At 35.6% G+C, this 15255-nt stretch overlaps 3 protein-coding genes across 6 annotated transcripts in view; 2 read left to right on the forward strand and 1 right to left on the reverse strand.

Annotated features, from left to right (window-relative positions):
- ca12 (carbonic anhydrase 12) overlaps nt 1–15255 on the reverse strand; it is a 73221-nt gene that overhangs the window by 10008 nt on the left and 47958 nt on the right. Inside the window, exons 1-2 of one of the 3 annotated variants that reach the window (XM_039648204.2) lie at nt 4511–4593; nt 3127–3147 (exon numbers count right to left, since the gene is read on the reverse strand). In XM_039648204.2, the coding sequence (XP_039504138.2) occupies nt 3127–3147; nt 4511–4565 (76 nt within the window). In that variant the 5' untranslated portion in view covers nt 4566–4593. Of the gene's footprint in view, nt 1–3126; nt 3148–3219; nt 3344–4510; nt 4594–15255 lie in introns of those variants that run through there. The other 2 variants (XM_089127661.1, XM_089127659.1) reach the window with 2 other exon arrangements.
- On the forward strand, nt 8928–11546 carry LOC148965081 (kunitz-type serine protease inhibitor A-like). Of its 2 annotated transcripts, XM_089127508.1 has the most exons (5): nt 8928–9028; nt 10672–10869; nt 10977–11153; nt 11269–11313; nt 11391–11546. In XM_089127508.1, exons 1-5 carry the CDS (start codon nt 8956–8958, stop codon nt 11444–11446), a joined length of 549 nt encoding a protein of 182 aa, XP_088983634.1. In that variant the 5' UTR covers nt 8928–8955; the 3' UTR covers nt 11447–11546. The 2 variants fall into 2 exon arrangements, with proteins under 2 accessions (XP_088983634.1, XP_088983635.1); XM_089127509.1 differs by lacking the exon at nt 11391–11546 and having other exon boundaries at nt 11269–11336.
- LOC120460441 (boophilin-H2) lies at nt 11758–14801 on the forward strand. The gene is made up of 6 exons (XM_039648210.2): nt 11758–11898; nt 13497–13694; nt 13884–14060; nt 14136–14180; nt 14252–14327; nt 14433–14801. The coding sequence occupies exons 1-6, from the start codon at nt 11826–11828 to the stop codon at nt 14560–14562; spliced, it is 699 nt and encodes a 232-aa protein (XP_039504144.2). The 5' UTR covers nt 11758–11825; the 3' UTR covers nt 14563–14801.

Here is a 15255-nt window from a genome sequence, read left to right on the forward strand (position 1 = left end):
CTCTGTTTGATATGCTTGATAACATCTACACAGCAGCACAAGCACTGCAGTGTTTCTCTCTGAGAAATTCGTCATGCTATTTCAAGCAGTGGTCAGTGCTTTGGACACTTTCACTCCATTATCACATTGTCCACATCTCAAAATATTTATACATTATACATACAGTAAATACATATCAATATATATAAACATTTTAACGGGCAAAAAATCCCTTATTTACTTATATCTTGGGACTTGTCTTGAGCCAGTCACACAACCACTTAGCAATGGCTTTGCAACTACTTTAGACACACATTGAAACACCCTAGTAGACATGCGGATGGGCTCTTGTAACTTGGTCTAGCAACCACCTAGCAACACCCTAGCAACCATGTAACAAAGTTGGTAAACAACCCCTTAGCAAGAACATAGCAACCACTTAGAACACCCTAACCTAGAAACCACTCAATGCACCATAGCAACCACTGGTATGGAGACACGAGGGTGGGGTCCTTTGATTTGGTCCAGTAAACACCCACATAGCAACGACCCAGCAACTGCATAGCAAACCCGTAGCAACCATGTAACAAAGTTGGTAAACGACCCCTTAGCAAGAACATAGCAACCACTTAGAACAGCTTAGCAACCATATAGCAACACCCTAACCTAGAAACCACTCAATGCACCATAGCAACCACATAATAATTACAGGTATAGAGACACGAGGGTGGGGTTCTTTGATTTGGTCCAGTAAACACCCACATAGCAACTGCATAGCAAACCCGTAGCAACCATGTAACAAAGTTTGAAACTTGTCTGACTTGGACCAGTAAACAACCCCTTAGCAACTATATAGCAACACCTTAACAACAATTCTGCTAACAAACAACCACCTAGACACCACTCAGTGGACCATAGCAACCATATAAGAATTATAAAGACATGAGGGTGCGATTTGGTCCAGTAAACAACCACATAGCAACACCCTAGCAACCATGTAACAAAGTTGGAAGCTTGTCTGACTTAGACCAGTAAACATGGGCATAGAAAGCACTCAGAACACCTTAGCAACCATATAGAGACACCCTAACAACGCTTCTGATAACAAACATCCACCTAGAAACCACTCAGAGCACCCTAGCAACCACACATTTTAACCGCTGACTCATACAGCTCATGTTTTCTTCAGAAAATGCAAAAATCAAGTTTTAGTAGCAGCTAAACTTAGCAATTTGCTTAATGAGGGTGCTTGGTTTGATAATCACGTTGTCTAAAATTCTTAGTCTACAAGCCTAAAATACAGCACATTACAAGGTAGTCTGACTTTGCAGGCACTGCAAATTTGCACACAGGAGCGTAACTGAAGGGACAGAAGAGATTCAGCTTGTAAATTGCAATGTGCCACACACAAAGACAGAATAATATAATGCATTGTTCTTTCCTAAGTATAGAGAGCTATAAAATTTCACAGCCAAGCAATTAGACGAACAATCTCTTCCTAAAATAACGCCAAACTCTGTTTTGTTACAGAGTCCCCCTGAGTTGCCTTATATCTCAGTTCAACCCAGCTTTAAAATAAATCAAAACTAGAAATGTAATGACGTAAATATATGTAATTCAATCGTGGAACCTACAATTCAAGCCAATAAAAACATGTGAGTGACAGCGGCACGAGGAGAAAGCAGAGGGGGAAGCTAACAGGAATGACATGAGAGACATTACGGGGATCATTTCAGAGCCGTGAGAGCCAAAAGGGGTCAAAACGAGGTCAACTTTGCACCACTAGTTCCCTTTTTCCAGCAGCAACCTGTTTTTTCCTTCCTTCCACACCTTCATCATGGCTGCCAGTGGGTCTCCATGTCCACACTGGAAAGGTATACTGGGATTGTTAGTGATAACAGTTAAAATGACTGCCCCGGAATAAGCTTGACTCATGACGATGGTAACCAGAAGCCTGCTTGGTTCCCTAGGTGAAAGCACATGACCAGAACTCTGCGACAGCAGTCGTGATTAAGCATGTTTATTTTAAAGCTCTGCGAGGTGTAAAGAGCACGTTTTGTTGGTCTCTGTGTGACTGAATGACCTTTTTTACTGAGGTGAAAAGGACGGCATCTGGCCATTTAGGAAACGCATTACAACTCAATTACTTACAGAAAGGTGAAATATTAAATATGCTAATGACACTTTCAAAGATTTTGCTGGCGAAATAAAAGTCATAAGAAACATCGTAAAAATGTATCTGCGTTTTATTTGACCATTAAGTCCCCTAAATGTCATTAGACAGCTTTTACCATCATATTTTTAGCTTATTATGTTGCTGCCTTAAAATTTTAAGTTGAATCAACTTGGATGTTTAAGTCATTTCAACTTAAATTACATTAGACAGACTTAAATAAGGAGTTGAATCTTGTAGAATTTATAAAAAAAAAAGTTAAGCTGCTTAACTTAATTGGATGAGTTAAAGTAATGTTAACATGTCATAACTTGTTGTTCATATACTTTTTTTACAGTGTAAAGTCTCAGTAATGAAAAAGGGTGTTGCAGTTTGATTAACTTCTATTAATTATTTCAGTTTGTCACCTCATGACTGTGTGCAGATGTCTCTAAATGGCATTTGTCATATTTGAAAATGTTTTAGTAGAAATAACATTTTTTTTTGAGAGAAATTAGTATTTTTATTCAGCAAGGTTGCACTGTAAATACTCTTACATTGTTATATTTAAAAACTATTTTAAATAAATGCTGTTCTTTTGATTTCTATTCATTAAAGAATACTGAAAAAAAGTTTCCATTAATTTATTAAGCAGTACAACTGTTTTCACCATTGATAATAATGATAATAAATGTTTCTTAAAATATAAGACAGTTCAGATTCGCATTACAGCAATAAATAAAATATTTTGAAAGATTTTGGTCAAATAAATGCAGCCTTGGTGAGAAAAAAATATCGTATCCAAACTTTTAGGTACAATATGCAGGTATATTTTACTGTTTATGACTATTGCTATATTGGTGGATAGAAATTAATAAAACTAAATATTCTTTCTGTTGTTTATTTAGTATGGAAAACATGGCTGTCTTACATGAAACTCTTTGAATCTACATTGTAAAAATGATTGAAATTACAAAACAAAATAGCCTACTTACCATTATATGTCCATTTTGCCCCTAAAAAAGAGATAAAAGAGACATAATTATTAAAAGTTTTGAAACTGGGTGTCAAGCTTCATTCTCTCAGACCTGTTTTCATGTCATAAATCAAATGCATTCCATTACAGCTGGACTCCATTCTGGTTGCAACCTGCTGCTCTGGGCATCGCAGGCTACTCTCAGTCAATCTGACGGACAGGCTGAGCCAGACTCTTGCTGGTCTTTCCCACAGATTTCTGGTTGACAACGAGGTTCCCTGAGAGCGTGTATAATCTGCCACTGCTAAAAATGCCGAAGAGCAAGTCAACGGAAATCAAAGTCCAAACTGCAATTTAAAAGACATACTTGTCTAAAGCATTTTTGTATGGTGCAGCTATTTATTATTTTTTTTACAGGAAAAACTCTATGCGTTAATTGCGTAAAGTGATGGAAATTTTTCAAAATGGCACAGGAAAATATGATATTTTCCCCAAAATGAGACTGAGACTCCAAACAGGAAGGTGCAAAAATGTCTTCAGCAATTTGGTCATCACTTTCTTTCACACAAGTTAATCTTCCTTGCTATTATGGGAGCGTAGGTTTTTCCTGAACTGATCCTTTTGGGGAAGATTTACAGACAAGATACCAGCAGTGCAATTAAGTCAGCACCTGGGCGCTAATTTGGCGTGACAAATGTTGCTCCTGTGGTTTTCAATACACTGGGGTCATTTAAGGTCATTCGTCAGATCATGCAGACAGAAATCTTCATGCTAATTCAGAGCGTTTTGGGGTTCTGCAAGTTTATAATTACACATTTGACATGTTCTTACTTTACTCCCAAGGTTGTTCATTTATGGAAACAACATTCACCCACTCATTATGTTAACAACTTGAATGAACTTCCAGGAATCTATGATGTTCAATTTTCTCCCAAATTATTGCTTCTACATCAATATGAGAACATTTTGTCAAGTTAAAGTGATGCAAAATGTTACGATTTGATATTTTAATTGACTATTTTTCACAGTAATAAGTTTTTTTTATTACTAACATTGAAAAAATGTTATATGAAAATTTCAGAAATGTGTGTTCTAAAATAAATGTAACAGAAATAAGAGTAAAAATGTTACATTTCTGCAGCATATAATCAAAATATCATAACTATAATCCATTATTCGGCAACAAAAACTACTAATAACTTTCATTAGCCTATATTAGCAAACATTTCCATATTATAGGTAGCCTACCTATCTAATGTGAACTAATTCACTTCTTTAATTCTTCCATATGTAAGCTACAAATTTGAATGCAGATGTAGTAGGCTAGTAATCTGTTAAGCAACAGTTTCACATGTTTTTGACCTATCAATGGAAGTTTAGAGCTCTGCGCGAGACTAACTTACCTGAGGACGCGAGGGGAGACGCGATGAAGATGATAAACAGAAGTGTAATTGTCATTGCAGCGAAGTGCAGGCTTCTCACGTACCCTCAGAAGTCGACTCAGAAGAGACAAATTTTGACATAGCTGTCGGAACCGTCTCTTATATCAAGTGGGCTCGCGAGTTAAACAAACTGACGTCACGGTGATGAAATCTGTCTGTCGCTCGTTTGCAGTGACTTCATACAAATCTGTGGCTGTGCCTCCTCGAGTGTTGCTGCCACCCAGATAGCTTTTCAGGCATCAGAAGCGCACAACTTTGTCTAAATAGCCATTAGCCACACGTTCTCAACCCGGTAATTTAAAAACTCCGCAAACAATGTACAATGGTGCGTCATGTGATATGAGAAAAAAAAATTATAGCTTGACAGTGATATCCCCATATTGTAACATTTGCTCGGTGTTTACTGTGCCCGCAAATGACACACTGCGTTATTATAGGTGTGTATGTAGCTTATTGCAGGTATAGTGTTTAATGTAGAAATAGCCTATACATTATCTTTGACTGGTTCTGCAACGTAATTTATCATGTCTATCCATCAAGTAGGTCGGAACGCCGGCTAGCCAATCAGATTCGAGGACTGGAATTATTTCATTATTCAGTAAAACAAAACTATGTTAAAAGAACGTTTTCATAACGTTACATTAAGTTATGAAACGTTACGTTAAGTTAAGTTACTTCTCAGTGTTCTCTGAACTTTCAAAATGTCAAGTTTAATTTTTTTTTTTTTAAAGTATAGATACAGTCGGTTGGTCTGGGAACGCCCCCGGGAACGCCCCGTCACGTGGTGTGAATTTAGCCCGTGGGGGAAATCATTGCCTTGGCGCTCATTGAAATACATGGGACAATCATGCCGAAGGGTTGCGGTGTCGTTTTCTGTACCACCAATAAACTAACAAATTACAAATTGAAGTTCTACAGCCTTTCTTACATACATGCAGAACCGGATAGGAGGACAAAATGGCAAAATTAATCATATCTTATTAGATTACTGTGTGAGTAGAGGTCCCTGTGTGATATAGTAGTAGATGTTTAACTCGTATTAGGCAGTGGGCCAGATTTGTCTGACGTTACGTCCCTTACGAAAAAGAACTACAGTAATCCTATGGCTATTAGTATTCTATAGTAGTGTATAATACTTCTGTGATGTTCATTAATACCTATACTTCTAGGCTATGTCCCAAAATACTATAGTATTCCTATAGGATTAACGTTAATAGTTTGTCCTAAAATACTACAAGATTCCTTTAGTTGTTTTTCATAAGGGATGTTATTAGCGTTATCAGCTGAAGGTTATCAGACTGCAGTCTGTGAGAATTCGGATAACTGTCAGCAAAGTCCCTCTGCAACTTCGTAGCGACTACTTTGATCACCGTTTTACAAAAGGATTAATAGTTTGGAGTGAAGCATACGTACAATTGGTAAGTGACATGGTTTTATGGACTTATAGTAACTTATACGCAAGTTGATTGAGTTACAGGCTTGTGTTGCCGGTAGCTTCCGCGATGTCTTACCTGAAGATTCAACCAGATATAATAGTCTGGAAACGACACCTCCGGCCATTTGGTTGGGTCATTGGCCCAGTTTTTAATTAAATAAGGGCAATCATAACCTATTACAGTTAAATTTGCAATGTATCGTTGCCGGTCGGCAGGCATAAATGACTCGCAATATGACATTTTTGTCATTCAAATACATAGGATGGTCGCGCTGCTTTCCCCCACGCCGACCACGCCCCCCAACTATGACGCGTTGCCGACTGTATCTATTGGAAATTGGTTGTGCGAAGTTTTTTTAAGCCTACTTTTAAATTCTGCAACAAGTAGGCCTAATAACATTTAGAAATGTTAGACGAACTTCGAATTTTTAAACGTTTCAACGAGAGGGGAAAAAACATTGCACAACGATATGCTAGGCTAATGTTTTTGTGCTAACGTTATTAAAGACCAGATAACTTTGAACAAACGTTCTTTTAAAGGGTTAGTTCACTCAAAAATGAAAATTCTGTCAGTATTTACTTACCCTCATGTTGTTTCAACCCCGTAAGACCTTCGTTCATCTTCGGAACACAAATTAAGATATTTAAGATATTAAGATCGCTCCTGCATACAGTCCATAGGCTTCTTGAGGTACTGGCTCTTGCTGTCCCCGAAAAGTCATTAAAGACATCGTTAAAATAGTCCAAGTGACTACAGGGGCTCAATCTTAAGTTTATCAAACGACGAGAACACTTTTGTGCGCAAAAAAACAACAAAAATAACGACTTTATTTCAACTATTCACTTCCTTCTCCATGAGCCTGTAAGTCAGTTAACGTAGTGTGATTGCGTAGAGCTACGTCACACGTATGCTCACTATTGGCCGACGCTGGTCATGTGTGTGTGATGCGTGTGACGTACAATAACAGAAGCTTACGCTATTAAACTAGTAACCTGACTCGCGCAGAGGGAGAAATAAACGAATAGTTGAAATAAAGTCGTTATTTTTGTTGTTTTTTTGCGCACAAAAGTGTTCTCGTCGTTTGATAAACTTAAGATTGAGCCCCTGTAGTCACTTGGACTATTTTAACGATGTCTTTAATGACTTTTCGAGGACAGCAAGAGCCAGTCCCTCAAGAAGCCTATGGACTGTATGCAGGAGCGATCTTAATATCTTAAATATCTTAATTTGTGTTCCGAAGATGAACGAAGGTCTTACGGGGTTGGAACAACATGAGGGTAAGTAAATACTGACAGAATTTTCATTTTTGGGTGAACTAACCCTTTAACGTTATGAAGAACATTTCTTTAATATTTGAGAGAACCTTGCCAGATAGTTGGTCAGGGGTTTTGAGAACATTCATTCCCTATCAGCTATAGGCTACTTTTGCCTATAGTTAAATGACATACAGTACATAAGCATCGAACGATAATAGCTTTTCTTTATGAAATGAAAAAAACGCTAAATTTCTCTTACAATATCAAATCTCTGTTTTGTTTAATTTTGTAATGCTTTATCCCTATAATGATGTAATACATGCACTGATAAACATCCAAGTTGATTGCACTTTAATTTAAGGCCGCAACTTTTTTTTTAAAGTCATTTCAACTTTCATTGTAAATAATAACAACTTGTAGTATTATATGTAGTATAATTATATGTAATATGTCCACACGCTTACACAAAGGGTTAATATGTAGGCTATATTTAATAAGAAATATTCACTTAAGCAAAAAAGTACAAGTATATCCCCAGTCTCTTTTAAAATGTTTTTTAATAGTAAAAAAAAATCTATTTTTTTCCCTGTAGGCCTATATTTTGTGACAAAAATTGTAAATAGCGAGATACAGATGTTCAGATTTTGTTTCTTATACACACTTACAGCTACTTTATATGGAAGCTTGTTTTCGCCACAGAATAAAATAATTTTAAAAAGTTAATTGCGACATTTTACCTCACAATTATGACCTTTTTTCTCGCTATTGTGAGTTAACTTGCAACTACCCTTTTTATTATTTTTTATTACACAGTGGAAGCAACCTTCCAGCCACTCCAAGCTAAATCTGTCACGTCACATATATGCGAATCACCCACTGGAGACACATGGATGATCGTTTAGTGATCAAAAGGTCAAGCGAGGGAGAAGTGTTATACCAGCTGAGCCACTCCAGAATAAATATATTTTGCATTTACATGTTATTTTTTTTTAATAATCTTATTTATGATGGGATTCGAGATTTGAATTTACTCGAGAGTGTGTTAATGTTCCACTAGGAACAGCCAATACTGAAACCTGAATCCTGAAACCTGATTTGTGGAGCCTCTTTGGCATCATGCTACTATTTTCACTTGTAACCTAGCTCTGAAGAATTCTCCCATGATGAGGTGCATAAAATGGCCATTAAACACATTATTATATTATGTTATATTATAATATTATTGAATATATTGATGGTCCTTGATTATGATTTTTTTTTTTATATTTACTTAGTCAGTGTGTAATGTTGCTGTTTGAGCATAAACAACGTCTGCAAAGTAACGAGGCTAAAAGTGCAATGCAAAGGAAGATATTTTCTTTTACAGAAATCACTTTTTTAAGGACTACAACAAACGGCTGGTAGGGACTACAACGAGCTTCTTCTGTGAATAATGCATGTTTTGAACAATCAAGCATGAAAACATTTTCCAGTACACACCAAAAACAAAATCAAGACTTCATTAAAAGGCATATTAGGATCCCTTTAACTTGATGCCATAATAGTTTCATTTTAGCACTGTATAATCGAGTTATTGGAAATCATACTTCTTTTCTCCTCCTCTAAGTTTTATTGCTCTTTAGACAGTACAAATACCAAATAATCTCATGTCTGATCATAAAAACTTCCTCAAACATTCATGAACCCCAGTGTTCACTCGACTCTCTGATTCACCATGAGGGAACTTGTCATCATTTTACTCCTTTTTACTCTGAAGCACAACACTCAGGCACAAACTCAGAAACCAGGTAAGTGTTGTTATTGTCAAATGTAGATAAATAAAAAACAAAGGTTAATAAATTAATTTGTTAACAGGGTTTATGTCTGGTTTGATCTTACTGTATATAGTCACAGTGTTTAAACCAGTAGAATAGTAATAACCCTGTAAAGCACTTGGCAGTGGCAAATGCAAACTCAGTGAAATTGGCAATTGAATGTTTGTGTTTAGGTATGATTGCCAATCAGTAAACAGTACAAACAGAAAATAAAGCCATTGTCTTAGGTTTCTGTAGACCACAGTTAGTCACACAATCGTTAACACGTGGAGAAGATTCCCACAACATTTGAGAGATTTTGTGACAGTTAATTTTGACCCTTTAAAGTGAAACATCATGAAACATATTAATATTTGTTAATCCAGAGTCTTGATGAAAAAGCTTTAATGGTTCAAGTTCAAAACTTATTATAAGATGAAGAAATTTAAGAACTGTGTACAAAAAAAAACAAAAAAACTTTAAGACAACTTGATTGCCAGAATAATTATATAAAGATACAGTAAAATGTAAACAGCTTAAAACTGGTGTAATTTACAAACAATAAATAAATAAACCAGTAAATCCAACAGTCCTTTTCTGCTGAATAAGCATAACCACACTGTAACTAAAATCTGTTTTGATCCTTTAACATATACTGACAACCACCATAATAACACAGGAGGTAAAGAGAAAGCCACACGACGAATTTAAGTTCATCACAAGATGAGGTAAATACTAATATATAGAAGGTGCATTTACAAACAAATACAAAACACCATCATGGTAACACTAAAATAATGCAATAAACATTCATGTAGAAACTTAAAACCCTAATTTATGTTACTTATTACAAAACTCCCCCTGTAGTCAATAATTGTACCCCTTAAAACTCATATTTGATCACCAAAATTACAAAGCTAACAGTTTTTTCCTTCAAAAAAAAAAATGTCTTCATGCCTTAAAGGGATAGTTCACTTTGAAATTAATTTTTGATATGTTTTAGCTTACCTCAAGGACATCCAAGATGTCTTTGTTTCCACAGTATTTTCTGTATAATGGTCCTATAATTGTCCTATAATGGAGGTATATGGTCACCACCTCAAGAGCAAGCACAGAGAAGTCCAAATTAAACATGATTTAATGACTCGTAAATGTAAGTACACATTGATGGCCTAAGACACGAAACGAGCGGTTTGTGTGAGAAAAAAATCAGTTTGTCGGCCAAAAAAAAAAAAAAAAGGCCAATCAAAATAGACATGATTGCGTGGACTGACTGGTTAAAAGTAACATTCAAGATACAAAACTCATCTTTTCATGGATGATTCGAACTTTGGCATAATGTAGGTTATGTAGTGTAGATTTTACAACATTTTAATTGAGGACCACTGTAAAAAATATTTTCATGATTTGTAATCATATTTTTTCTTTTGTCAAATCAACTTATTTTATCAACAATATTTTGAGTTTCTGGTGATTAAATGAATCTCCTTCATTGTAATAACTCAATTTTTCCATTTCAATGAACTTAAAATTTTAAGGCTTTTGAGGCAACCAGGTTACTTATTTTTTAAGTTAAACCAACAATATTTTTTTACAGTGAGAAATCACTCTCCTTATTCATTTTTCTCCAAATCTAGAGGCCTGCAGTCTGAAACCAGATGAAGGAACGTCGGGTCAATCGGAAGTTAAGGTTTATATGTACTACGATGAAGTAAAAGACAGTTGTTTTCCATTCCGGTACAAAGGGGAGGGGGGAAATGCAAACCGTTTCATTATCGAGAAGCAGTGCATGAGAAACTGTTCTGACAGAGCTGAAGAGCTGTACCCAAGAGACGGTAATATTTCACATATATCATTTTGAATTAAACCAATTTTCATTTACTGACATCTTTGACTAAACAAAACACTGCCACCCTGTGGTATTCTTTTTTATTTTTTGCAGAACGCAAAGCTTGCATGCTTCCAAAAGAAGCAGGGCAATGTCTCGGTCACTATCTGCGGTATTACTACAGTCCTGAACATCACACATGCAAGTCTTTCTACTGGAGCGGGTGTGTGGGAAACGGAAACCGGTTCCTCACTTCTGACTGGTGCAATGCCACGTGTTTCAATGCTGCTGGTACTGTGTTATCATATTAAACTTATAAAAGGGATTTTACTCAGAGATCTATATGCAAAAAAAAAACAAAAAACAAAAAAACACAAACATAATTAATGTACATTTGTTTGATTAGATCAAGGCCACGAGGACCATTCAGGTGCATCAGATGTACCAGTTGGTAAGTGAAAGATGAATATTATATTTTCAACTCATTTATCCACCGATATTAATTCAATTAATTCATTCTCCCATCAGGAATTATCTGGGGTGTTGCACTTGGTCTGTTTGGTGTCATTGTGTCATTATTTTAACGGTGGTGATTGTCTTTGCTGTCAAGAAGTCTTCCAGGTGTCATTTGAGAAGTGCTAAACAAAATCATGCATTTTACATAAACTTGTCAATATACACCTATTCATGTCCAATCAGTTATGTCTGCTGCTATATTATTTCAAATTCTGCAAAACAATAAAGTTTCATTTGACTTTCATTTGCGCTATCAAGTTATTTGAAAGAAATCACACAGAAATCATACTGTGAATCTACAGTAACTTTAGTGTTTTCTCCCCCTTAACATTTATTACTCTTATCTCAAGGAAGTCCAAAGTACCAAGCATCCTCCCCACACACCGATTATCGGTTTTGCAAACGTTCATCTACACCAGCCAGTGTTCACACAACTAGTGGTTCACTATGAGGGAACTTGGCATTATTTTGTTCATTTTTGCTCTGAACCACAGCATTCAGGCTCAAACTCAGAAACAAGGTAAGAGATTTTTGGGTTTTTTTTTAAACACAGAAAGGTAAAGATATTAATTTGTGTTGTGAGTCATAATAAGGTTTATGGGTTTGGACTTTGTGTTTTTATCTTCTTACTTTTAAAAATGAATTTTGAATTCTCAAGGTTGTATTGTGTATTCTGTGTGATGAAATGAAGTAAAGTGAAGATATAAAAGCATGAGCAAGGGTTCCGTCTATGGAGCCCCGTGACACCTAGAAAATGAAGGTGTGTTGAGACAAACCTTGGATTATTGCTTAAAAAGCCCTAAAAATGTTTGGTTTTTTACCTAAACATCTACTTAATTTTTTTAAAAACATCTTTATATTCAACAAATTAACTTTTATTATATGGCCGAATTCAAATTTGTTTGATTTGTAAATCAGCAAATTCCACTTCCTGTAATTTCTATGCAACTACCCATGGGGCGTGGCCAATTCAATTCAAATCCACACTTAATTGAACAATGGAAAAGTAGTGCAGTGAATTGGCGTTCTGTGTGTTTTTGTTTTTGTTTTTTACAGAATTTGCATAATATTTACCAGAAAAAGCAGTCACATTAAAAATTGGTACTGAAAATAAAAGGTTAATGGAGTTACAAAAACATTACAGTGATCTAAAGCTATACAGACCACTCAGTACACATATCATTACCAGAATGCACACAAACAGAGAACGGACAAGTTTTATCAGACTTCACACATAAGAACTGTGTAAACTACAACACTGGACATTGAAATTGATTATATTAATGAGAACAAGAAAATGTATATTTGTGTTTGTTTACTGTTGGAAATTTACGTGGACTTACAACTACACATCTGCTCCAAGAGAATATTTTTTAACTGTACGCAGGCACAAATAAAACCATTGTCTCAGGTTTTTGTAGGCCACAGTCAAGGTTGTCCAGGTTTAAAATGCGAGTAATCGCTAATACGAAAGTGTGTAAAAAAAAAAAAAAAAAAAAAGACAACATTTACAACCTTCATAAAAACTAGGTGTGGACTGTATCCAGGCTAGTTACACATTACTCATTCAAGATACCAAGATCACTCCCATTTCCATTGTTGTTCCAAGTTAGCAAAATGTACAACACAATATCATGGCACTATTCATTTCTATTTTACGAATTGGTGGCTAAAGTGTATGATTCCTAGCATCTCATTTGTATAAAGGCCTGTTAAAACTAAGAACAATAACTAGCTATATAACGATAAAAAAGATTCCACAACACAACTATAACGATAATGGCACATACGATATTGTGAGTCAATAAGAATGCATCCTGTTTTAAAGGGATAGTTCATCTAAAAATGAAAATGTTGTATTTTTCTAACCCTCATTTTCTCAGTTTCTTTGTTTTGCTGAACACAAGATATTTTGAAGAATGTTGGTAACCAGACAGTTGATGAACCCCATTGACTTCCATTGTATTTTTTTTTTTTCCTAAATGGAAGTCAATTGTCAGGTTAACAACATTTGTCAAAATATATTCTTTTGTGTTCAAATAGTGGGTTAAAAAGTGCTTTACTAGATCTTTGATAACGTACTCTTCCTTTCTTTATTTTTTTTTTTTCAAAATCTAGAGGCCTGCAGTCTGAAACCAGATGAAGGAACGTCGGGTCAATCGGAAGTTAAGGTTTATATGTACTACGATGAAGTAAAAGACAGTTGTTTTCCATTCCGGTACAAAGGGGAGGGGGGAAATGCAAACCGTTTCATTATCGAGAAGCAGTGCATGAGAAACTGTTCTCGCAGAGCTGAAGAGCTGTTCCCTAGAGACGGTGATATTTCTACTCATATTCGTCTGCAATAATGCAACATAAATCGTTTTGAATGAAATGCATTGTGATTGATTAATGTGTTGTCATTTGTGTACCAATGACAGCGATTCTTTATGCGTAACATTTTTTGCTGAAGAAAACACTGCCACCCTGTGGCAAAAACAGATTTTTATTTTTTATTTTTTGCAGAACGCAAAGCTTGTATGCTTCCAAAAGAAGCAGGGCAATGTCTCGGTCACTATCTGCGGTATTACTACAGTCCTCAACATCACACATGCAAGTCTTTCTACTGGACCGGGTGTGTGGGAAATGGAAACCGATTCCTCACTTCTGACTGGTGCAATGCCACGTGTTTCAATGCTGCTGGTATGCGTGTTATCAAATGAAACTTGTATATGCAAAAAAAAAAAAAAGTATATTAATGTATATTTGTTTGAATAGATGTAGGCCACGAGGACCATTCAGATGAATCAGATGTACCAATTGGTAAGTTAAACTCGAATATGATGTTTTCAACTCATTTATCCACTGGTATTAATTTATTATTATCCCATCAGGAATTATCCTGGGTGTTGTGTTTGGTCTTCTTGGTGCCATTATTCTCATTGTGGTGATTGTCTTTGCTTTCAAGAGGTATGTCACTACAGTACATTTGTGTTTGTGTTAATCCATATTATTTGTTTCTTCACTTTTTCTATTTATGCTGGAATTTCTATAATTCAATTTTTCATTTTCTAGGCCTAGCTCGAAGAAACGTCAGAAGAAAGATGGGAAGTCAACAGAGCAGCCACTGAAAGTTCAGGACATTGAGCTGACAGGAGGGGAAGAACAGCCAGCCACCCTTGAAATCTCTACAATCCAATCTTGAAATCTCCTTACATTACATTTTAAATCACAAATGTACATTGAAACATTTGGCCATATTGTTTTTTTAGTTTTTTTTTTTTTTAAAGAAGCAAAGGTTTGACTAAAAAAAAAGGGCAAATAACATGTTGCTTATTTACTTGTACTTTATACTTGTGTCTACTATGTTTGGAAGTTTCTAATTTACATTGTTTTATATGTCCGTCAAACTGGTCATATCACAATAAAGATTTTAAGTAGAAATGTCTGTAAGGTCTTAAATGGTTTAAAATGTAAAACTGTGGCATGCATTGTCTGTCTGTGAGAGAACATCAGTGTATGTATGGTGATAAAGCAGCAGACATAAATCAGAACCCCATGGGGCAGTAAAGGGAGAACAGAGAGAGATAGTATACAAAGTTACCATTTTTGGAAATAATTTTATTATGTTAGCCATAGTCTTATGTTTCTCTTCAGAAATAAAATAAAATGAAAATATGAAATAAATAAATTTCAATAATACAAAATTAAATAATTAAAATTAACATTTACAGAATTAATTTTGGTACTTTCCTGTTATCCGGACCCAACGGGCACCCACCCCTAAACCTACCCGTCACTGGGGTTAAGACCAATCAGGGATAATGGCCTACTCCTAACCCCGCCCCTAAACCTACCCGTCACTGGGGATTTACATCATTTATTTTATTACACATTA

The sequence above is a fragment of the Pimephales promelas genome, chromosome 25 (assembly GCF_988280905.1).
Source record: "Pimephales promelas chromosome 25, fPimPro1.hap1.1, whole genome shotgun sequence".
In the NCBI taxonomy this organism is placed as follows: Eukaryota; Metazoa; Chordata; class Actinopteri; order Cypriniformes; family Leuciscidae; genus Pimephales; species Pimephales promelas.